General features: G+C 40.8%; 1 protein-coding gene across 1 annotated transcript in view; it reads right to left on the bottom strand.

Annotated features, from left to right (window-relative positions):
• Positions 1-1,921: 1,921 nt before the first annotated feature.
• exoc2 (exocyst complex component 2) overlaps positions 1,922-23,291 on the bottom strand; it is a 56,921-nt gene continuing 35,551 nt past the window's right edge. The window contains exons 11-28 of the mRNA XM_067596214.1: positions 20,629-20,747; positions 15,202-15,318; positions 14,682-14,806; positions 13,826-13,894; positions 13,558-13,715; positions 13,272-13,393; positions 11,987-12,048; positions 11,539-11,619; positions 10,899-10,958; positions 9,720-9,781; positions 9,555-9,624; positions 8,076-8,192; positions 5,873-6,014; positions 3,478-3,533; positions 3,275-3,397; positions 2,956-3,017; positions 2,544-2,603; positions 1,922-2,449 (exon numbers count right to left, since the gene is read on the bottom strand). Coding sequence (XP_067452315.1) covers positions 2,356-2,449; positions 2,544-2,603; positions 2,956-3,017; positions 3,275-3,397; positions 3,478-3,533; positions 5,873-6,014; positions 8,076-8,192; positions 9,555-9,624; positions 9,720-9,781; positions 10,899-10,958; positions 11,539-11,619; positions 11,987-12,048; positions 13,272-13,393; positions 13,558-13,715; positions 13,826-13,894; positions 14,682-14,806; positions 15,202-15,318; positions 20,629-20,747 — 1,699 coding nt within the window. The 3' untranslated portion in view covers positions 1,922-2,355. The remainder of the gene's footprint in view (positions 2,450-2,543; positions 2,604-2,955; positions 3,018-3,274; positions 3,398-3,477; positions 3,534-5,872; positions 6,015-8,075; positions 8,193-9,554; positions 9,625-9,719; positions 9,782-10,898; positions 10,959-11,538; positions 11,620-11,986; positions 12,049-13,271; positions 13,394-13,557; positions 13,716-13,825; positions 13,895-14,681; positions 14,807-15,201; positions 15,319-20,628; positions 20,748-23,291) is intronic.

Genomic DNA, 23,291 nt, shown 5'->3' with positions numbered 1-23,291 from the left:
AAGAGATCATATCAGTTTAAATATTTCCACCGAGATTAAGTTCTCGGAAATGTACATTTGGCTCTGACACCACATTAAAAATCTCTAATATTTTTATGTAAACAGTTGAGGAGCACAGGAAGTAATGACATATAAAATGAAGAAGAAATATTTAAGATTCTGCACTATTTCCAGGTCAGCAGACATTTTTTCACTATTCAGTATGATGAGTTTCTTACATTGAAGTATATCTCATCTATCAGCAATAGAATTCAAGCAAATTTGTGCCGTTGACCGTTTTAACTCCTTTGTACAAAAAGGTCAGATTTCCTTAAGTTGTATCTCTTCCATGGAAGCGTTCAGACGACACTTAGATGGATTTGATCGACTCATCAGAGGCTCGTTCTCAACCTGCAGCCGCTGTTCACCTGTTATAAACTCGGCTGTTCCTCACGTTTCCAGCAGATCACTGCTCACTAAGTAGCATTGTAATATCGGGAAACATGGCATCAGAACGAAATGAGTGTCAGAAGTCAAAATGGTTTTTTAAGAGAAGAGGGGCTTTCTCAGTGTCAAATCACGGCTAGATTTGAGGTTTCTAGAGGGGGGGGGGGGGGGTGGCTGTGCATGGAAGTCTAAAACACTTTGCAGAAACTGGATCAGGCAGACCAAAACTGACCACAGCATCAGAAGATCAAACGCTTAGTTCCTTAGATAGATAGAAAAGCAACTCCGTCATACATACAGCGTTTGCTAAATAAAGAACACAAGACTCCCAATCAGCAGTAACTGTCAAGAGAAGTAGTGGTCTCGAGAGGACGAGTTGGACGAGTTGCGGTTTCTAAACCACTACTCAAGAGGTGAAACAAGGCCAATTGTTTGAGGTGGGCTGAGAAATACCAGCATTTCTCAATGGATGACAGGGAAAAAAAGTCCCATTAACTGATGAATCCAAGTTTGAGATGTATGGCAGTAACAGAAGGGTTCATGTGAGTATCAAACCCACAAACATGTCGGTGGGATAATATTGAAGTCTGGCGGTGTCTTGCAGAATAATAATGACCCTAAACACACCTCAAAGCTTTGCAAGAACCACATAAAGACCAAAGAAGACCAAGGAGTCCTGACTTTCCTCCACAGTCGACTGACCTCAAGCCCATTGAACGTTTACGGGGGCACTTGAAGACTGAGACAGCCGAGCACTGTGACATCACAGGAGCTCTTTGGAACATTAAATGTCATCAAATCCTGCTGGGATTAACGTGGGTCATCAAGTTTTGCACAAACTTGTGGAGTCTACACCAGCTCGAGTTCATGTTGTCATTAAAAAGGGGGACATACCAAATACTACTCTGAAATCCATGTACATTTTTCAAAGATTCAACCTTTCACTCATACTGTTAAGCTGATATTATCATTTGTAATGAAAAAAAATAGTAGTACATTCAAAACGAATGCGAAATAGAAGTATCTAGCTGTGAAATCTGGTGGACAGTTCGGCTACGGGCCGAGAAACGAGTGATTTGTTTTTGGGGTGGATAACTTCACCATGTGGTTCTCTTTATAGCACTTTATACTTTGTCTCTGATGATTTGGTTTCCCCCCAAAAAAAATCACAGCTGCCATCAGTCAGTCAACATGACAGTCAATCTGATCATCTGATGTTACACCTTGGAAATGAAGATACATTTTGTGATATGATATTTTGCCTGCTCGCACATTCCTCGCTGAAGGGGCTAACCGGGGTGGGGGGGTGAGGTCGCCATTAGAGGTAACTGAAACTATTTACCAAACATACTAATGCTGTATGCCAAATCACAAACGGAAACGTCGAGCTCAACTTTCTAGGCGTCATTGACGAAAAGCTCGCTCGCCGTGTGATACAGTTGACAGCTTAATCAGATCTGACAAAACAACCGAATGAAAACACATCACATTTAAACATAGTTTGTCTCATTTTATTGGGCATTTGAGATGGCACAGTACAAAGAGTGATCAAGACACATATTTGACTCTGAGTGGAGTGGACTGGAGACTCCAGTTTGTGACTGGTGATGGCCTCCAATCCCAGTAGTGACCCAGAGCTTTCTCAAAAAGTGTAGGTTAACTACTTGTACATTGTGTGCCCGTGTGCAATTAGCATAACCAACATGAATGGGACTGTCCAACACAGTAACAATGAAATCAACTCATTTAGCGTGTACAAGATTAGATGAACAGACATTTTGTGTTCGACCTAGTGAAGCAGAAATTGAAAGTGACACACGAGTAGAGTGATGAGTAAACAATAAAGTGATAACTGAAAAGATAAAGAGTTAAAGTTGATCTGCAGACAGATAAGAAACACTGACAGTGCAGAACAGACGTTCATCAGGTTCATCTCTTCACAGGCTGGACGGAGGAAGGCTGGAAGCAGTTGAGCTGTAGCTGCATGCTGCTCTTAAACTTGTTCAGCTGCTCCTCCAGCAACCTGGCGGAAGAGATGGAAAAACCCCACGTGAGATTAACCTCAAAAGCACCAAAAAGGTCGATTTATTAGCGACATGTGCCAGCGTCAGACTCACTTCTTATCGGCTCCGTTGTGTAACTGAGGCAGGGCGTCCAAAGCCAGTTTAAAGCTTTCACTAAAAGACGACAAACACCGGTTAAAAGCACATTTATTAACACTGCGACCAGAAAATACTGTTCAAAATAAGTCCAAGTATGTATTCAGGCATAAACACCGACCTACCCACATGCACACATACATGCATACACACACACGCACGCAAACACCGCAGCGCATGCACACAGCAGAACCAGATTACTTTCACTTCCTTTCTATAACCCACCAAGTAACATAAATAGGGATTGTAATGAGGGATGTGCGACTGCTAAGATTTATGTCTGTGACATTCACAGCCATAAATCACTGGGCACATAATGTGAGTTCCCGTCTGTGGCTACCATGTGAATGTGTGTGCGCGCCGCACTCACTTGCTTTCAGCGTTTAGGTATGTGGCTATGGCATCTCTCAGAGCACAGAGTTCAAGTCGAGCCTAAGGAAGGGAAGTGCGGGGTGAGGGGACGGGGTTTGAAAAAAAAAAAAAAGAGAGAGAGAGAGAGATAACAGAGCTGATATAATCACATCACAAACTGTCAGCAGTTGGCAGCTTGAACTGAAATATGGCATTATCAGAAACGGCAGGTAAATCCCCAACAAATGTGAGGGTCGACTTATGAGTCAAGGTCTTACTATGAGTGATAAAATACTCTCTAACTGTGTGTGTGTGTGCTTGTCGGTGTCAGTGTGTACCTGGAGCGCTCCGTTTTTACTGAAAGAAGAGACGCACTGCATAAGACGACACATCTCGTCCGCCACTGACTCGACAATTTTAGACAGAACCCGAGGTACCAGATCCTTAGAGACTGTGAAGACCTGAGAAAGTTGAAAACCTTATAAATAAAAGGGGGTTTGAGGAAAGAACAAGTGTTGAGGGTTTAAGAGGATAGTTGTACCTCAGCGTGAACTGTGATGATGTTGACCAGAGCTTCTTTTAGGTAGTTCCTTACACCTGAGGGAGGAGAAGACACAGATCCAATCAAAACACAGACACAGTGGGATGACAAGATGCTGTGAGAGCTAATAAGAAACAGGAACAGTTTTCATAATTCTTCACCTCTCCCACGAGGCCACTGAAAGCAGAGCTTCAGAGATGATTTTGAGTCAGTAAATCAACTATTTGGGTCATTTAAACGAGGTAGATAATCATTCTGACTGGAGACGTTTTGCCAGACGTGCACTCATTACACTAGAGTGATCTCATCAGAGAACAACTGGAGTCTAACGGTGTGTTGACTAGCAGATAACTTTTATTCATCCAACTGGGCAGACAGCCTGTGAAGCAGGATATCAACCGTTCACACATCCGGAGTCAAACGCAGGAGATGCGACATGATTTATGATGAACTCAACCTCAAAGTAACATCCTGGCGCTTCCCAAACCCAAACTCAAAAGACTCGAAAGGCTCCCATCTGTGCGAAGTAGGGACGTTGAGAAAGGTAACGTCCACAGATGAGGTGCAGGAGCAACAACCTGTCTTTTAGATTTCCTCGTGAAACAGAAGCACAGTCGGGGGTCAACTATAGATTTTAAGGAGCTACCGGGACTCGAATAAGAAAAACAAAGAGCTGACTATGTAAATGATGCCTTCAATGCAAACTGTTTTGCAAACTTTCAGTTCATGAAAAGGGAAGCTTCTTTTAATCTATATGTGTACAAAAGTCATACAGCCACATATCAGACTTATCTGATAAAATGATCATGATCAAAGAGAAGAGATGTGCTCGACTGAGGAACAGGTTCACTGTAAATGTAGTGAGGAAAAATCATTTTGTGTTGTTTTTTTATTTTTTATTTTTACATGTTTAAAATCAAAATGGACTGAAAGTGGTGTCGTCATATTCTGTTTCAAGAGCTAGCTAACTGTTTTTATGTCAATAAACCAATAAATATGCGTCTTTGTACAGTTTATTGACATATAATAAAACATTATCTAGATTTCCATCATTTGTAGCCTCATGAAATGATTTCATGTTTCTTTATTTGTCTTTATTCATTCATTAATATAAAATATTAATATAAAATAGGTGCAACTTGGACAATCAGCTTTTCCTGTGAGAGCTGCAGCTGTACAGCATTTTTAAAATCAAACTTAAAATATGCTTAAAATCTACTCAGATATGTGATCATGAATGACGTCTTTATTATTGATTAACTAACGTATTTGTAGCGTTTTATACCTGTCTGACTGTATCGTCTGTTTAAGATTGTTCAGACAAAGATCTGTGATACATTTTCTCCAGTTTTTTTCCTTCTTTTGATTGTAATTCTGCTATGTATGACGTGTTTTATCCATTTTATTACCTCGGCACATTTACGTTGATTAATGTGTTACTGTCTCCTATAAATAAACAAACAAATAAATAAACATACTGAACTGTGTGAGATCTTTTACAAACAATACAGCATGTGTCACTTGCTTTGTTGTGTGAGGAAGACAAGAAGCTACAGTCACCATGTTGCCTAGAAGTAAAATCTAAATAACATTAAGTAAACTTTAAAAGTGAAACAACAAGAGACAACAAGACCGAAAGCACTGAAACTGGATTTCTAATGCCTTGCACCGCCCACAGTCGCACGCAAAAAGTGCAACAAGTGAAAGTATCATATCCTAGAAATGCGGTTTAGTGTCCAAAATGTTCCTCTTTCACATACAGCCTCAACATATAGACACAGACCGACAGGAACAGACCAGAGCAAGGCCCAACTTTCGATCAGTACTGCCTTTTTTTTTTTAGAACACACTGTAATAAGCTGCTGCCCATCTGAATATTCACTCAGAGCAGACACACAAACACACACACACACACACACACACACACAGAAACGTTGCTTCACATCCTGTGCTAAGGTAAACCACATATACACATATAAGTTTCACCTGGGTTTGGAGTGCATCTGGTGAGCAAAAAGTCAAACTAAACTCATAAACACATATCGCTGCACACCCACAGTTTAAACGCAAAGGGCATGAGACTTTAAGGGGACCAACAGAATTATCTCTGTGGTGTTTACAGTAAGACATCAAAGAGCTGTACTTTACACATGACACATGTGAACCGCAACAGCGCAAAATCAGACCGGAGATGTTGAGTTCCCACCCCGCAGGACTGTTAAGGGCCGATTTCTGATATTACACGGGTCAGTTAGTGGTTTTCTGGGGTGATTTCCACCGCGGTCTCCGCCTAACACGCGAGGGTTCATCATTGTGACACACAAGGAGCACGTACAGGCCGATGACTTTTCACTTTTTTTGAGTGCACGTCCCATGAGGCTCTGCTGTAAGGTACCTGTAGGTGTTTGGCAGTCTCTCCAGTCGAAGTATCCAGCGTAGATACCGGGTTCCAGAGAACCCGCGATGGGATCGGCCCGCCTCTCGATGTAGGCGTCGAAGAGTTTCCTGTCCAGCTCCCGTACGGCGTCCACACTCACCTGGCGGGTCAACCACAGGAAATCTTACCACAACAAAAGAGCCTGCAGCCAGTTAACGGCTCTGTGAGAGTGAATGCTAATGCTAGCATGCTGATGCTAAGCAGATGTAACGATTACCATGATCACCATCGTAGTTTAGCATCTTAGCGGGCTAATATTTTCTAATTAGCACAAAACACAAAGTACAGATGAAACTGAAGGGAATGTTATTAGTGCTGCATTTATTGGTGAATGGTCATAAACCAAAGTGTTGGACTAATTGAAATTTTGACTTGATGGTGGGTCTTGATGAAAAATTAACCCTTTAACATCCACCCTTTTTACAGAATTTTCCCCTATTGGGCATTCCCAAATGGAAAAGCTTATAACAGAGGAACTGTAAGGCCATGATGCATGTATAAGGCTTCATTTGACAAGTGACATCTTCTAGTTTCTGGAAATGTGTTTGTTTAGCATGTGGCTAAAACACAAACGGCACAAAAAAGTGTTTTTGGTCCTCTCGTCTATAATGAGTCATATATTTGAATAACAATAATTAGGACACGCTTTATACCACAACTATGCAGAACACCATAAACCATCTACACATACCATCTATGGGAGTTTTTAGTTTGTGGGGTCACTGGTGTCACCACAAACCTCTCCAATCATCTCCAATTGGCCAAATTGTGCCAGTTGCTTTAACTCATTACTGCGTGATGCTGCCGCTTACAACTGGCTTAAGCGTGTCGCCGGTGACCCGGTGGATGTTAAGAGGATTTATTAAGAGATCACAAAAGTGGTTACAGTTCATCCAAAGGGGAACATGAATGCTGTATTTATCAAAATATTTCACAACCACAAATGTCAACCTCACGGTGGCTCTGAGGGAAAAATCAGGGGAAAGTCAATACGATACATCGCCTGGAAACCACAAATAACCGTACAAAGCAACTATTTGATGTGTATAAAGATACTGCATGTTTATCTAGTTGTTTGTCGTGAAACTTGGCACGTATCTTCACGTTACCATGAGGATGACCTATAATGACCTCTGTGATCCTGTAACTATTCATCTAGAGCCAAACTGCAAATTTAAAAAATCTGATTCAATATAATGAACTGAGCTCCAGATTTATGCTCTTAATTGTTTCTCTTTGTGTTTAATTGGTCCAGTTTTTAATAGCAGTTGTCTTAGAATAATTTATTTGGACAATCCAATCCTGCATATACCTATATGACGGAAGAGGCTTTTACTGCATATACAGATTATAACATGCAATTGTTTTAGTGCTGCAAATTTTCAGTATTTTATAACTTTGTATAAATTCAATATCATGTGTAATATTACTTTTATTGTTACTCTATTAGCCACTGGTGTTAGCATTCACTCCTTATACACTTTACATTTATTACTCTATTGTTTTTATTCTTATTTTATTTAGTTTTCCATCTTATCTTCACTTTTTGCAGTCATAACGTGTGAGGGGACATCCGTATGGTTGGCAGATGTGTGATCGGGGATTCTTTTTTTTTTATTTTTCAGAGCCTTGTTCGAAACCGTGTTATCTGCAGATATTTCGAGATAGAAATCTAGACAAACAGACACTCATATCATTCTTTCAAATTATTAACGAGACGCGAGTAAAAAGTCTAAATTGATCTTTCAAAGTAAATGCTGTTCACCTATTTTACTGGAAAGTCAACCGAACACTTCTTTGCTTTGTGATTCAACCATTAGTCATTGTGTGAAGTTATGTGTGTGTGTGTCTTTTAATGGATGTGTGAAGATGAGAAAGGAGAAAAAAAAAAAAAAAAAAAAGAAGAACTTTACTTCCAAGACAATGACCTTTACTTTTTTTTCAAGATAAGAGTCATATCTCTGCTCAGAAAAGCGAGGGGACCTTTAGCATCTCTAATCATCTCCGTTGCTCATGACAACAGCTTCTCACCGACTGTGTGAGCAAGAAAAACTGCTTACTACTTATTTATTTATTTGAAGATCTTACACTTATCTAAAAGCTCAGTGGCAGATTTAAAAAAAGGGGAGGATAAATGGGAGCTACTGTACACGTCACCGACCCGTGTGATCTTCTCTGTCCCCGTGAGGCCGTGTTTCTCGAAGTGATCGGCCAGGTTCAGGAAGGTGCGTCTCTCCAGGTATTGGCAGTTACTGAGGATGATCAGCAGGCGTTGTTCCTAAACAGACACCACAGATATTTATACATGTGAGGACTCAAATACACACAAAGCATTTCCTTGCCTCTAATCTTATCTAAATCTCAAATGCCCACACGTTTCCTAAATACATTCACTTCCTAAAATTGTCTTCACTTAAATATCTTGCCTTTCCTAAAATATCCTCCCTTTGCAAAAAATGTCCTGAATTATTGAAAATGTCCCTTTCTTAAAATGTTTTCACGTTCCTAAAACGCCCTCCCTTTTCAAAAGTGTCCCCACTTTCTAAAGATGTCCCCAATTCACTTTCCTTAAATGTCCTCAAATTGCAAAATGTTGTCACTTTCCTTAAAAGCTCTAATTTTTCTAAAATGTCCATGATTACTGAAAATGTCCTCATCAAATACTGAAAATGTTTTTAATTCTCCAACATGTCTTCCAAACAAAAATGTCTCCACTTTTCATAATTTCTTCCTTTTCAAAAGTCATCATCAGCTTTCTAAAAATGTCCAAACTTTCAAGGTGTAAAACTCAAACATTCCTCACAAAGAAATAAGTGTCAGAGCATGCGCACACACGCGCACACACACACGTACACATGCTCACACGCACACACACACGTACACATGCTCACACGCACACACACACACACGTACACATGCTCACACACACACACACACACACACACACACACATGCATAATGCATTCAGATTAATAAACAAACTCTGACAGGGTTGCTGACATGAAGGTTAGCCTACATTGTGGCAACCACAAATGATGTCGTCATTGGCTGCTATTTTGTTTTTCACAGTTCTTACCGCGACTAGAGGCCTACAGACAAGCTTAACGTGAACCAATCTTTGTCTACTAGTAACAGCAGCTTGGTACCGTCCTACTTTGTAATGTGGCTTTGTTTTCTAACTTGCCAACTACTCAAATGCCAGATTTTATATCAGCAGTGACACTATTCTTAACTCTGGTCAGCTGCACTCACTTGAGTCTGACTGCTTCACATATTTGGGGTTGGGGAAAGCCCCGTCTGCACCTTGCTCCATTTCCCTTTACCAGAAGCACTCTACGCCCTGCTCTTCTTCCTCCTCATCCTCCTCCTCCCCTACGCTTAACCCCCTTCACCAACATCTTCAATAACTTACAGGAAATGAGGACGTATCTGCTTCTTGTCCACAACCAGGAAACAGCCTGATAACATTTCGTGGTTTTGAATGAGTGAGACACATGTTTGTCTGGTTGTGTAAAGGAGAAGGCCCACGCTTTAGTGACGCTGGCAGTCACAAGACGTGGGATTTAAAGGTGTGTTAAACAAACACAGTTTAAAGGAAATAATAAAGGAAAAAAAAAAAACAAAAAAACATCAAGCTTACAGATGTTGGACTGAAGCCTTCTTGAATGCTGGTAAACCGATCCGGAGAGGACAGGTCCACTGAAACGTTGCTGAGCACACACACACACACACACGGGAGGAGACATTTTTAACATATAATAACACTGTAATTAAAGATAAAGTGCATGAAAATTGAAATACTTACTGAGATGTGTTAATTTCTCCGTCTGTCTTAGTGCTCAGCTGATCCAAACAGTTGATGAAAGCCTGAGATGAACACATGTTGTCAGGCATGTTGTGGATATATCTCACATATCATGATAAACTCACCCGAGGCTCACGCAAGGTGAGTCGGTGCAGGGAAAGTATTTGTATAGCAGATTTCATACACAAAGCCAATCAGAGAGCTTTACATGATGTTCAAGCTCTGTGCTGCTTCTCCATGTGTGTTACAGCATCTCTTCTACCGGATGACCTGAGAGGCTGAGATGTGTTTTGGTCCCAAACCATTGAGAGATTTATGGAAAAGCAGCAGTTCTCTTAACACTATTCTACAACATACTGTGTGTGAGCCAATGCAAGGACCTGAGAATTGGTGTGACGTGTTCAGTTTTTAGGACTTTCTTTTTTGGGGGAGACTTGAGAAGAGACTATTACAGTAATCTAACCTGCTAGAAGTGAAAGCGTGGATTAGTTGCCTGGACATTAATCTTTGGATTCATGCTGTTAAAGTAAGTTAAAGTCCGAGACTACACCAACATTTTTGACTTGTTTTTTTTTTGGGGGGGGGTTTTTTCAGAGATGAGCACTAACTCTCACCCTTCCTTCTTTTGCAAAGATAGTTATCTCACTTTTGTCTGCATAATCGCTTGTGTGGCACCATTACACCGCGCGATAACGACGGTCTTGCAAGGTCACGGCGCGGCAAAGTGTCTGAGATGGGTCTTTATCACACTGTAAAATGTTAAATGTTGAGTCATGTGAGGTGTGATGAATTACGGTACTATGATGTGAATAGAAAGAAAACAAAAAAAAAAAACGATGCAAGACATGTCATAAACCATGCCAATTCTGCTGAGTGAGTTTGAGGTTTTTATTAGTAGCCTGATAATAGCTTACATGTGTATTCGACATCATTTCATGTAAACGTGGGTCATGGCAACTTTGATCTTGACGGGCAACCAAGATTTTATCACATTTCTCTCACGGTTGTCATGTCGACTGTGAGAGAAACATGATGGCTGCCCGAAATAGGACAGTGTGAAGGTAGAGATAAGATTGTGGGTGCATGTTAAATGGGCTTATGAATCAAATTTACTAATTTCCTACTTTCCTTCTTACATCTTTAACGACACCGAATTTGTTAGTTTTGACAGATTTTTACCTTCATGATGTTCACGCTGAGCTCTGAGGCCTGGTCCTGGACCTGGTCCAGCTGCAGCACCTGAAGAAAAGAGTGAAACACAACAAACCGCATCAGTGAAATCCCACTTTGTCTGTCACGGGTTAAGTATCATGAGTATGTCCTTTGTGTGAGTACAAACTTATATGACAGCTTTTTGTTAATTGTAGCGTTGCAGGATTTAGGCTAAAATCTGACGGCTTTTCTCAAATGTTAGATAATTATTATTTATCGTGATTCTCCATCTGTGGGAACTAAATAAGTTTACTGTACCTTCTTTTATCACTACAGAGAAAACGTAGAGATCCTTTGTCAGGATTCTTAAGTATGCAAAATTTGTTTTATTAGTTTTGTTTAGTTCAGTTATGCTTTTATTAATCTCCTGTGTTTGGCCCAACCTAAAAAGGAGCAGCCTTTTTTGCAGTAGTAGGAGTTCAAGTATGAGATCAGTTTAGATCAGTCTTGTCAATAGAAAACAAAAAATGATTTGATATGAAACATCGGACACTTCAAACTAAGCGTTAATCTGACTAACTCAGCTGAGTCAAAATTGTGATTATGCTTATCATACGGCAACTCTGGTTATTGCGATGGCTTTAATGGTTGCGTGAGCTTATCTTACGTTGATCTCTCCCGGTTTGATCTCCAGAGGTTCTTTGAGCGACTGCAGCATCTGGACCATGCACTGTTCGAACTGCGACGGCTGCACAGAAGACAGAAACACAGATGATGAAAAAAACTGGTTCCAGCAAATTTTTCTACAAATTTGAACTTGTTGAACATGTTGCAAGAAACAGCAGCTTGCACAGATGTAAACACATTATGAGTCAAAAAACTGTCAAAAAACCCCCAGACACGTTACACACTGTGTCTTTAATGGTCAGAGGAAACAGAAAACACATACAAATATTAGCAAGAGCCAATTTATTTCTTATTGTTATGAAGAACGCTGCAGAGTGAAGGTGAAAAATTAGTATATTTATATTTGTTTTAGCGTGTATCTGATGTCTGATGTGTTATTTTTCATCATGAAATATAATATACTGCTTAATGCAATAATACATCCTTACCAGACTAGTGATTCCCTCATTATCTACAACCCAGTCCTCCTTTTCAGCGAGCCTCTTGACATCTTGAGTGCAAAAACAAAGCACACATATGAATTGAAAGGGCAATAACTTCACATTTTTCAACAGTTAACTGAACTGGAAAAAAAAAAAAAAAAGCCTCTTTGAATATGAATCGCGTTCACTTTCATACAGGGTCATTACAAATGAAAATATAAACAGGATTTGTTTCTGAGGGGAAACCACAACATGATATAAAAATCAAACTCTTGCTGCCGTGACCACAGTTTGATGTGAGTGTGTGTGTGTGTGTGTGTGGAGGGGGAGGAGGGGGGGTGCGGGAGGAGGGGGGGGGGAAAGTTAAGTGAAAACCAGTCACTCTTCTCAAAATGACCATGCCTAACCACAAGTGAAACCGAGCATGTCTGGTTTTAGTCTCATAACACATTCTTCATTACTACCTTGGAAGCTGTATGAGTTAAAAAGCGACATTTGAGGACAATGACCAGCAAAAATACTCAATGGATGAATAAATGCAGCATAAATAGATCTTGTGAATGACATTATTATAAAGCTTCAGTTTTTAATTGTCAAAAAGCATATAGAGTATATCTGTAGCACATTCAGGAGTGTTTTTTTTAGTATTGTATACATACTGACCGCTCTGAGTAAACTTCATCTAATGTGGTCCAATACAAAAGCTCTGCTATAAATTCTACATTTATGATATTTATAGCTTTTCAGCTTTTGTTGACATTGTCAGAAAGTTGATAATTCTACTTTATGTTTGTTATTGAAGTCGTAGCGGGTGGAGGTGATGGTGGCGTACTGGAGTGCCTTACATTGAAAAGTGTTCCTAATATTTTGCCCACCTCATGTATGTTAATGGAGTGGACAAAATATTAGAAACACCATTCAATAAAATGCACCACTACCACCTCAATATTAAACATAAAGTAGAATTATCACCTTTCTGACAATGTCAACAAACATTTAAAATGTATAAGCTTCATAAATGTAGAGTTTATAGCAGAGCTGTTGTGTTGGGTTGCATTAGATTGCACAGGTGTACGTTATGAAGAGGCTGGTGAGTGTATTCAGTGTGAACAATCAACGTAATAAAAACCTGCTTAGAATTAGTAAGTAGTATGGAAGTGGGACACGCTGATAATTAGAAGCTTATTTGCATTTTGAGACATAAAATCTCTGCTCTTTATAAATCTTGGTATTTTTCATTTCAATCAGTTAAAACACCCTCTTCCTTACATAACTCTGAGCCCTCTCTCACCTTCTGTTGTGTGCAGCAGAGTCACTATGAGGCAGTTGACTCTCAGGTCCAACAGCAGATCCTGGATCACCTGCAGCAAATCGTTCGGGATCTCGAGGGCAGACAGAGCCTCGTGACAACCCCTGGACGTGAGAGGAAACAGAGAGAGAGAGAGAGAGAGAGAGAGAGAGACAGGTTATTAAATGTTATGACAGGCATGAAATTAAGAATTCCTGCACACAAAGTATCCGTATCAGATCCGCACACAATCAGTAAGACTCATATTCAAACAATCAGCGTCGAGAACCTGACGATGTGTATGATCTGCGTGAGCCAGGCTCCGGTGAGCTCCGCTTTGTTCTCCCAGCCTCCGTAAAGGTTCAGCTCCCCCTGCGGAAGGGTGGCGGGAAGAAGGGCTCCCCGAACGAGCCTAACCAGCCGATTAGTCACCTCCTCGATCATTTTCTACAGAACAAAGCGTACGTATAAACAACAGGGTGAGCTGGCATTTACTGGTATTTTAAAAATCAACTGTGGTGAGTCAAAAATCTCAATTTAAAAAAAATGCCACATACTTTAAAATCATTCTGTCTCTGTCTGGCGTTCTTCTTGGATTTTTCCACCTGCCCGGATTTCTCTCCGGTCTGCAGAGAAAAGAAGAAGAAAAAACAGCTGATATTTAATATCATGCTAATATATCATCACTGAATGTCTTTTTTTGTTTTTATTTTACATCAGCGATTTTCAATTTTAACACCATCCCCCAAAACCCAAACACTATACCAACATGGAAACAGTGTGGTGGTTCAAAACCTGCAGAAATACACATTTTATGGCTTATTAACATGAAAAATTTTGACATTTTGTTGTAGAACCCTACATATTATATTTAATTAATTCATTTGTGTAGCTTTGGTGCCTTCAGTAGAACCATCAAATTAAAATCCAGACACTAGAACAGACCATACTTGAATGTTTTGTTGAAGATAATGTAGTAGTATTTTAAGTAATTTTATTTCTCTCATATAACAGGTACAAAGTTACCCTGAAGTAACCCCCACATTTAAAAAAAACAACCAAAAAACCAAAAACAAACATATTTTCTACTTGTTAATAAATTCCAAAGGAACCATTTCTGCTGACAGTTTGTTCTGTGGATAATCCAGATAAACATGGACGTTGTTTCTGGAAAGATGTTTTACTGCTACTTTGAAAATAGCATATTTCAATACTCAATTTCATTGGGATGGATGCAGATATTTCAGGGACAGATATCTCAAAACCTATATAAATAAAACCAAACGCTCTTCATGGTTTGATACCTTTAGAGGAAACTGTGAAAATGTGTTTTTGTGATTTTTTTGGACCCGATCCCTTTTTTTCTTTACGGATTTGTTCCTTCTCACTCGTAAAGCCTTCTTAAGGATTTACCTCACTAAAAAGACTCCCATTAACGTAAGAGATCCAAAGCTTCCAGAAGTTGGGCAGCTGACCGATCACCACATCGGACAGCTTCTCCACAAACTGCACCTGCTGCGGAGTTTCAAAGCGCGAAGCTGGAACGAAGACACACACATGTACAATATTTAATCTACAGTATTGAAGCTGTACTGAACAGCGACGGGAGACTTATAAAATAACAGACTAGATGTCTGATAACATATGTCATTAGTCACTAGTCAAGTGTTTCAAAGAATCACAGGAAATAATAATAAGCTTCGTGACACATCGAGCTCCAGTTATTTGTTTCTTTGTTACCGTACTGTCTCAGCAGACATACTGCAATTCCTTTAAGTATGACTCTTAAAATGTGATTCCCCTAAACACTGTACGAGGCAAAACAAACAAACGCACACCCATACTTTAGCTCTGACAGGGTAGTCCCTCCCCCTAGCACCTTGTGTGTGTGTGTGTGTGTGTGGGCGACCTGTGATGTGATTGTGGTACTCACTACTGGGTCTCGGTGTTCGCAGGCTGCCCCCTCTCTTCAGAGAAGCGGTGTGGCTGAGCCTGCCGAGGGCCGACGGACGGGTATCCCCCTCCGAATCCAGAACTCCAGCAGCACCCACTGACACACATAACGAGAGGAGAGGAGAGAGAGGAGAGAGAGGGGAGAGAGGGGAGGGAGAGATGAGAAATGAAAAGAAACACATACTTCAGATATCAAATAATCAAATAAGCCATTTTCATAATTCCACATTCCTCAATAAGCTCAGCAAGCTTTCACACCAAACAATCCTCCCTCGCCCCTCTCGGCCTTTCTTTATTTGTGTTCTGATCCATCTCTGCCCCGGCCCACAGCTGAGAGAATGTCCCGTTGTTTCCAGGGTGAGGAAACAGATCTGTGGGCTTTGTGAGAGCTGGGGTGAAGTGGGTTTACAGTATGATCGGCCACACTGGGCTCGGTTGTGTGTGTATAATCCTTTGACGGACAGCTGGAGCTCCACTAGATGGCGACAGGGAGCCGTGCTGCAGCCGACGGATGTCAAAGTCCTCCTGCAACCACACACTCCTATCTCGGCTAGTGAGATAACTTTAGCATAATGAATGTGAGATAACTTAAGGATAATATAGGTGGTGAAAGTTGACGAAGAGGAATGAAAGTGAAACACATTGCAGCAGCGCCGAGAGAAGAAGGGGATCAGACTTACTACAGTGAAAACTGAAACTCAAGAGACAAGTTCGTGCAACGCTGCAATACGCCTACATGTAGTTTATCTAAACGAAGGGAGACGGATGGCCACATTTCCAAAACATGTGTCTGACACACACAGAGAAAAGTGTTCTGGTGAGTCACAGGCTGAATGTAGAGTGTAAGCAAGTATTGAGAAATCCCCAAGCAGAGGAGCAAATGCGGTCGAGCGGGCCGCGCACACAACACAGCCATCCAGTCTAGAAAATGTAAGGAAATACTAAATTGAGTCAGATTATCTGTAAACAGACGAAGCGCTCTCACATCGCACACACACACACACACACACACACACACACACACACACACACACACACACACACACACACACACACACACACACGGCCCATATGGAGTCTTTCTCTGTGATGTTTTCTTCTCTTTTTTTTTTTTTTTTACAGGGATGAGAGCTGCTGTTGATCCAGGTGTCGGGTGAACCCCTGGCGTCCTCAGAATGCACAAGTGCCTGCGTGTGTGTGTGTGTGTGTGTGAGACAGTTTAGGTGTGAGTGCTCATGTATGCGTGGCTTTTGTTTGTTCGAACTCACTTCGTTATGCGGCTACGTTGTTTTGTTTTTTTTCTTGCCAGAAGTTGGAAGGTTAAAATATAGGAACCTCTGCGTGCGTGTGTTAAGACGGTGACAGACATCTCTGCTCACTTCCTCGTCGGGTTCGATGCTGTCTCTGCAGGTCGGATGAGTTCCTGTTCCCCAAGAGGTCACCGACCTTGACCGCACACATGCCTGCTTTTTGTCTAAGTGGTCACATTGACACCTTATGGATTCCTGTTTGAATGTAGTAGATTTCCCACGCTACAGAATATAATATTAGTAGAAGAATCTGCCCAGTTTTTACCCCCCAAAGTTATTTTTACCTGTATGTTATGTCCTCACTGATCCAAAAATTGTAATGTTTCTTGCTGCAAGACACAAGCCACTAGAGTTTATGATTAACAAGGTTTTTTTTAAGACTTCAAAAGCTAAAAGAATGTGAAAAATGAGCCAACAAATGAAAAAATAAACAGATACATTCATCAATTTTAGGCTATAGAAAACTAAAACTCCAAAATAATGACCATCAACTGCACTACTACTGTATACATGCACGCATATATACCAGTGATTAATAATTGAAGAGTAATAATTAACACGTTCCTTCTGCAGTGGTACTGACTGTGCCTAAAATCACAACCGCATGTTTCCTAGTCAAAACGCATGAACGCTGGAGTTCCTCTAATTGTTCACTGACAAACCTATTTTCCTACGAACAAAATTTCCTGCTAATTGTATTGACGTTGGCAGAAGAAGCGCTGTTCAGGAAATAAGAGTACTGCAGTTTATAATTGAATCGGGCAGAGTCGGATTGCAGCGCCGGGGTTTAGACATACGGAAGCAACTTGCGCTGCTATGTTTCCTCACAAGAAAACTCCAGCTTCAGGCTTTTGTTCCAGCAAAGATGGATGGGTCTATTTCACGTTTAAGGCAATTTATAGGGTAATTAACGGAATCAAAACTATACTAGAACGGCCTCTGGCCTCATATTCTGGATGTGAACGCGGCGTAGTGTAACACCAGACAGAGAGAAAATGACATCAGTTACTGCGGACGCAACTAAACCAATCGTAGAGGAATAATCTCTGCCACGTACAATGCTGACAATAGCATAAAAAGATGGCTTGTGAATACATCGAGCTGGTGAATGTGATATGAGGAGGAAGAGGAGGCCGCTTTAGCAGAGGGGTGGGCTGTGAGGTGCCGCTGAGGGGCTATATAAGAGAGGAGGGTTAAGGGTGAGTGGGAGGGAGGGAGGGAGGGAGGGGAGGAAGAGTGGGGTCAGGAGAATGTAGTGGATGTGGTTTTATGATGGTGGCTGCCTGGGGTTTGAGGGATGTTTCAGGAGGCACGGGGGTTTCGTACTCTGTGCGAGAGGTGAGCAGAGAAGAGCGGGGATGGTAAATAGCTACCAGGTGTGTGTATGTGAGGGGGAGGAGGAGGTGGAGAGTGTGACGGCAGAGGGGACAGGAGACAGCTGCCTGCGGCGAAAGAACAAGAGTAGAAAACACAGAAAAACAAGAGGATTGTGTGCTCGTTTCTCTGTGTGTGTGTGTATGCTTCTGTAATTTTGTATATGAAATCTGTCCTCACCAGAGAAACGATGGTGTTGTTCATTTGTTCAAACGGTCGGAGGTGGAGTTTGTGACCACTAGTGGCTCTATGGAGTACTGTTTTGATGAAAAGGGTCCACGTTTTACTGAGTAAGGATGCACATGTTACACACATGCGCACAACGGTGACAAAATAAACATCCAGTCAACAGTTTCACATGATTGCACTGAACAACAGAGCTGAATAAACCTCAAAAATAAGATGTAGGACACCTCTGATCAAACGTTTTCTCTGAATCTCTATGTATTGTGTTTGTATTAGTGATCAGTAATTAGTTTGTGGTTACTTCATTTAGCAGAATTTGATTTTTTTAAAACTTTAAATCCAGTTATATGAAGTAATAGTGGAGGTATTGCCATGAGGCCCCTTTCATTTCAGTTTATAATGTGATTTAGTGGTTCATACAGTGTTAACAAACACATATGCAATTAATTCAATGACCAGAAATGAACTTCCATATGATGAACATGGAGCCCCAGAGGGTTTGGGGCTCTGGGACCGGGGTTTCCAGCCCTCCTGATCGACAACTGGTGACACCTATAAACCAAGAAATTAGCAGTATGCTAGCAAAAGTCAGGGGAGAAGAAGCTTAGGCATATCCACGTTGCAAAAGATTTTTTAAAAAGCTGCTTTTCATCTCTTTTTTTTCTTGTGGCGGTGCGAATGATGTCCTTTCTTAGTAATAAAGGTGGAGATAGTGTGATGTGATGTTATTCATACCAATGTGAGTCAAAAAAAGGGAGGAGGTCAGGGTGGATTTACAAAGCTTAATAGAAACTGGCAGATTAGGAAAAACTAACAAGATTCTTGTTTGGAAAAGTCATATTTTGGAAGACACTGACGAACGGCCTGTTTTTGTCTTTAAGGTATGAAGGCTTGTTGTCCACAGTTAATTTTATGGTGTTACAATTGTATTATGTATGTAATATTGTTTGGACCTCATGTTTCTGTTGGATCAATTAAAAGTTGTATTTTATATATCTTATATTGTTGGTGATAAGTGAATAAACTTATGTCAAGTTCACACAACACAATTTTAGCCTTGATTTTACATTTAGCAACAGTTTTTGGAGATTGCCGACATAAACCCCGAGATCAGAGGCAAATCGGCGTTGGCTCGGCGCTCGCAAACCAGGCCAAATATCCGGTCGTATCATGGAAACCGTGCAACAAGCTACAGCCAATGAGAGCGCGAGACACAAGGTGAGGCTTCCTGAACCCGGTCTTATCATGCATCTGTTTGTATTGTAATAATATCTTTCTATCAGAATCAGAAACCTACGTTTCCATGGCAAAAATATTTATTTACATCCAACTCTCTCTGCAAAATAGAGAGAGCTACCTGCATATCCCAATCCTTTCTTTCACTGATATTCTTCTTTTTCCTCCTTGTTTTTTGCTGCAAATCAGTGTATATCTCATATGTATTTCTGTGAAAAAACATAATTTGGAGACCACACAGACTTGTCAGAGATTCCTGTAAGATCTTGTGATGTGTGACCCCCCTGTCGCTGATCAGTCATGTAATGTTTAAACCACAATGACTCCCAAGACTCTCGATTACAAGACAGAAAGTAGTGTGAACGGTACAGCGATCTGACGACATCGTGCAGCGTGTGTCTATTTTTGAGCACCTTTTTTGCAAACCGGCAATTTTTAGAACAGTTTGGTTCCGTGTGATTTGCATGTAATCTCAGATTCACTCTCTGCCCCGTGTTGCTCTGCTGTGGAATGCACATGTGGACTGAAAAAAGGGGGCCATCCCTGACATGATAATCAGATGATATTTAAGTGTGGAGAGAGGCAGGGAGCAAACCAACCCCCAGATCCATCAAGCCTGAGCCCCGGAAAACCACTGTTACCCTTAGCATTAGACATGTTTATGTTCCAGCTGCGCTATATGAGGCAGCCACCCACTCACAATGCATTTGTGTGGGTGCCTTTGCGTAAGTATGAGTGTTGTTGTTGTAGTAGTAGTAGTAGTGTGTGTGTGTGTGTGTGTGTGTGTGTGTGTGTGTGTGTGTCTGTAAGTGTGGTTGGCGAATCGCTGTTCTTCCTGAGCGGACGGTTTCACATCCACATTTTTCTGCTGGCTGATTTAACAGAGGAACAGCTTAATTGGGGTTAATTGTTTCAATCCATCTGTGAAACTGTGTGTGAATGAGAAAGAGGGATTGTGTATGTATGTGTGTGTGTGTGTGTGTGTGTGTGTAGTAACATGTCAAGCCCTGAAACCCAAATCCAAAGCCAATGCTCCCTCACTTTCATCTTATTCATACATTCATGAAAAAATAAACATGCGGGCCTTGAGCAGAACAGGCAGGGGAGGGCGGTGACAGAGAGGGGAATGCAGGCAGAGAGCTGGTACGACAAAGAAGCAGCTGGCTTTCTCTTCCCTCAGCCACCTTCAGACTCACATGACATCCACCAGCCGCCTGATTGGAAATGCTAAATAGGGGCTTTTCACTTCATGTGTAATAGGAGTCAGATCAGACATGTGTGCGCTCGTGTGCGTTACTCACCTCTCTGGCCGCTGATGAACTCATCTCTGCAGTTTTGCATGAGCTGCAGGATCCACTTGTGCTGAGCGTAGATGCACTGCCACGCCGGGTCGCCTGAAGCATGCAGGTCAGACAGGTACCTGCACATCCACGAACACAAAAGGTGTGAGAAATGAAGATTCAACGGGGAAAACCAGAGGAAATCACATAATTACTTCCAGCACATATTGGCCTTCTTAAGGCCAAAAAAAGAGCAAAAAATCCCAAAGTAGAAAAACATTTAGATGCTTACATTCAAACTAAAGGTCCTAAACACCCACAGTATTGTTCACCTACACAGGTGTTGTCACTTATTTCGGCTGATTAGAACCTGCTAAGGACTCTCTGGGAGTGTTCAGACTATGCCCATGACTCTCCTGTTGAGGTGGAACGTCTAAACTAACCTTCATGATTTTTAATTGTACATGGAGACCGGTGACATCGTGTAATTTCCAATGTAGCTCTACCAAAAATCAACCTGAGCGGAGGTCTAATCAGAAAGACTAATTGCAAACACAAGAGCCCTTAAGCTACAAAAAATATTAACATCACATTAGCATCAAAGGCGCACATACACAATATTTCAGGTTAAGCACCAAAAAAGTGCATATCAATATCCTGCCACTTTGTGCAGAATTTGAAAATTTCCAACTTTGGCGCCCCCCAGTGGGAACAATAAAAAAGACAAAGAATCTGCTGAAACATTGGTTGGACTGTTATTATTGGAAGATTTTAGCTTATCACAAATTTTATGTATATATGTTAGCAGTAATAATTGCAGGAAAGAAATCCTTAAACTTAAACCTTGATATTGGTGAAGCCCTTTAAAACAGTATTGCTTGTGCTACTAATAATTACTAAGAAAAATTCAAAAGATGCTATAATGACATAAAAAAACACACACATACAGTGGTTTTAAGTAAATGTGCAAATTAATTTAAATGTTCAATATAGACACAAGATAGAATAAAGACTAAACAATTCTACATCCAAATATATTAATGCCAAAAATGTCACAGTATGCATATATGTATAGAGGACATGTATACATCTTCCCCTAAACTCTGCAAACACTTCACGTGCTTATAAATCTCCACTTGTACTGATTTGTCTCTCAGAAGTTCCTGGGAGTTTCCGGAGAATCACTCAGTGACCTGTGGGATCTGAGATGACTCACTCTCTGGGCTGCGGCCTGGCTCCCTCTACTGTCATCCTATGAACTCGCCGCTTGTTTGTTTCTCATGAGGTGACATCTTTCAAAACTTTGAGCAAGACTCTCAGGCACAAAACACATATATATATACACACACACACACACACACACAGCTCCCACCATCCATGTGAAGAATAAACAGGATGACAGCAGGATGAAAGATGTTGCCATGTGGTTGAGAGCTGGTCTCTGTGATCCTGACAGGTCGGTCTTAACAATAATAAATCGAGAGAGACCACAAGTATGAATGGACAGATGGATAGAGGGAAAAGAGAGGGAAAGAAATGCAGGGAAAAATAGAAACAGAAACAAGAGAGTGGGACAACAGAAAGCTGAGAAGATTACTGAACAGTCCAGAGAAGTGAGAAGCAGACCGAATAAAGTGGATAAGAGTTCTGGGTAACGATGACACAGACCAATAAAACCAAAGTACAAGATATTTGTCAAGACTGTATTTGTATGTAGTGTGTATTTTACATTTTGAGTTATAACTTTTGAATTTTAGAATATTAAAAGCAAACAAATTATAATGGATAAGTACATTTTTCATTAAATTTGACTTTGAGTTGAATATTTTATGACTAGAATAGACTATTTCATTTATTTTTTGGTAATTGTGTAGTGTTACTTTCAGAGAGCGCACCCTCGCTCATTTACTTCAGTTAAGCTGTTGAACTGGTGAGTGGAGTGGAGACCAGACTAGCTATGGAGTCACACGGTTTTCATACTGTGTTCTGTCATAATTGTGTATTATCCAGCAAGGAAAATTCAGTGGATTTGACCTTCTTGTGACACGTGTGGAATAAAAGTTGTTTGTGTTTTTCCAACTCTACAACTAATGTCAAGTGGACGATTGTAAAACTACATCACTTGGACATGTGTAGGCCGTGACTACCGGCTAGGTCGCATTTTTAGCAGTAGGAAAACCTGCTCCTTGTGGTCTATTCCTTTGGATTGGAAAAGTCAAATAGAGCATCTGGATTTGGAATACCACTAAAGAATTCGCCATAATGAATAGCCCTCTCATGCAGCTCACGGAAGTGCATTACAGACTCTCTGTAATTGCTGGTGGATAAAGAAATATGTAAGGACTGGAAACTGGAATATTAGCAGCTTATAGTTATGCTAGTTAGCATCAAACGACCTTTTAACAACTCACGAACAGCTATCCTTTGTGTGTGACTGTGAGAGACGTTGGAGCACTTTGCTGTATTTAGCCAACAGCTGCTAGCAAGTGGAAAGGGCTAATCTTTAATATCAAGGAATCATGGAGGATAAAGATTCAACCACAATGGAAAAACAGCAAATGAAACCTACAGCCAGAGCTATGGAAGATACATTACAAAGAAAATAGGTTCAAGGAAAACTAAATTGGGTCAACTTTCAAAGAATGCTTCATTTGATGGATGATGATGGCAATTTGGTGGTGGTC

Source organism: Thunnus thynnus, chromosome 8, assembly GCF_963924715.1.
Source record: "Thunnus thynnus chromosome 8, fThuThy2.1, whole genome shotgun sequence".
In the NCBI taxonomy this organism is placed as follows: domain Eukaryota; kingdom Metazoa; phylum Chordata; class Actinopteri; order Scombriformes; family Scombridae; genus Thunnus; species Thunnus thynnus.
This window is presented reverse-complemented; position numbering and strand designations above follow the sequence as displayed.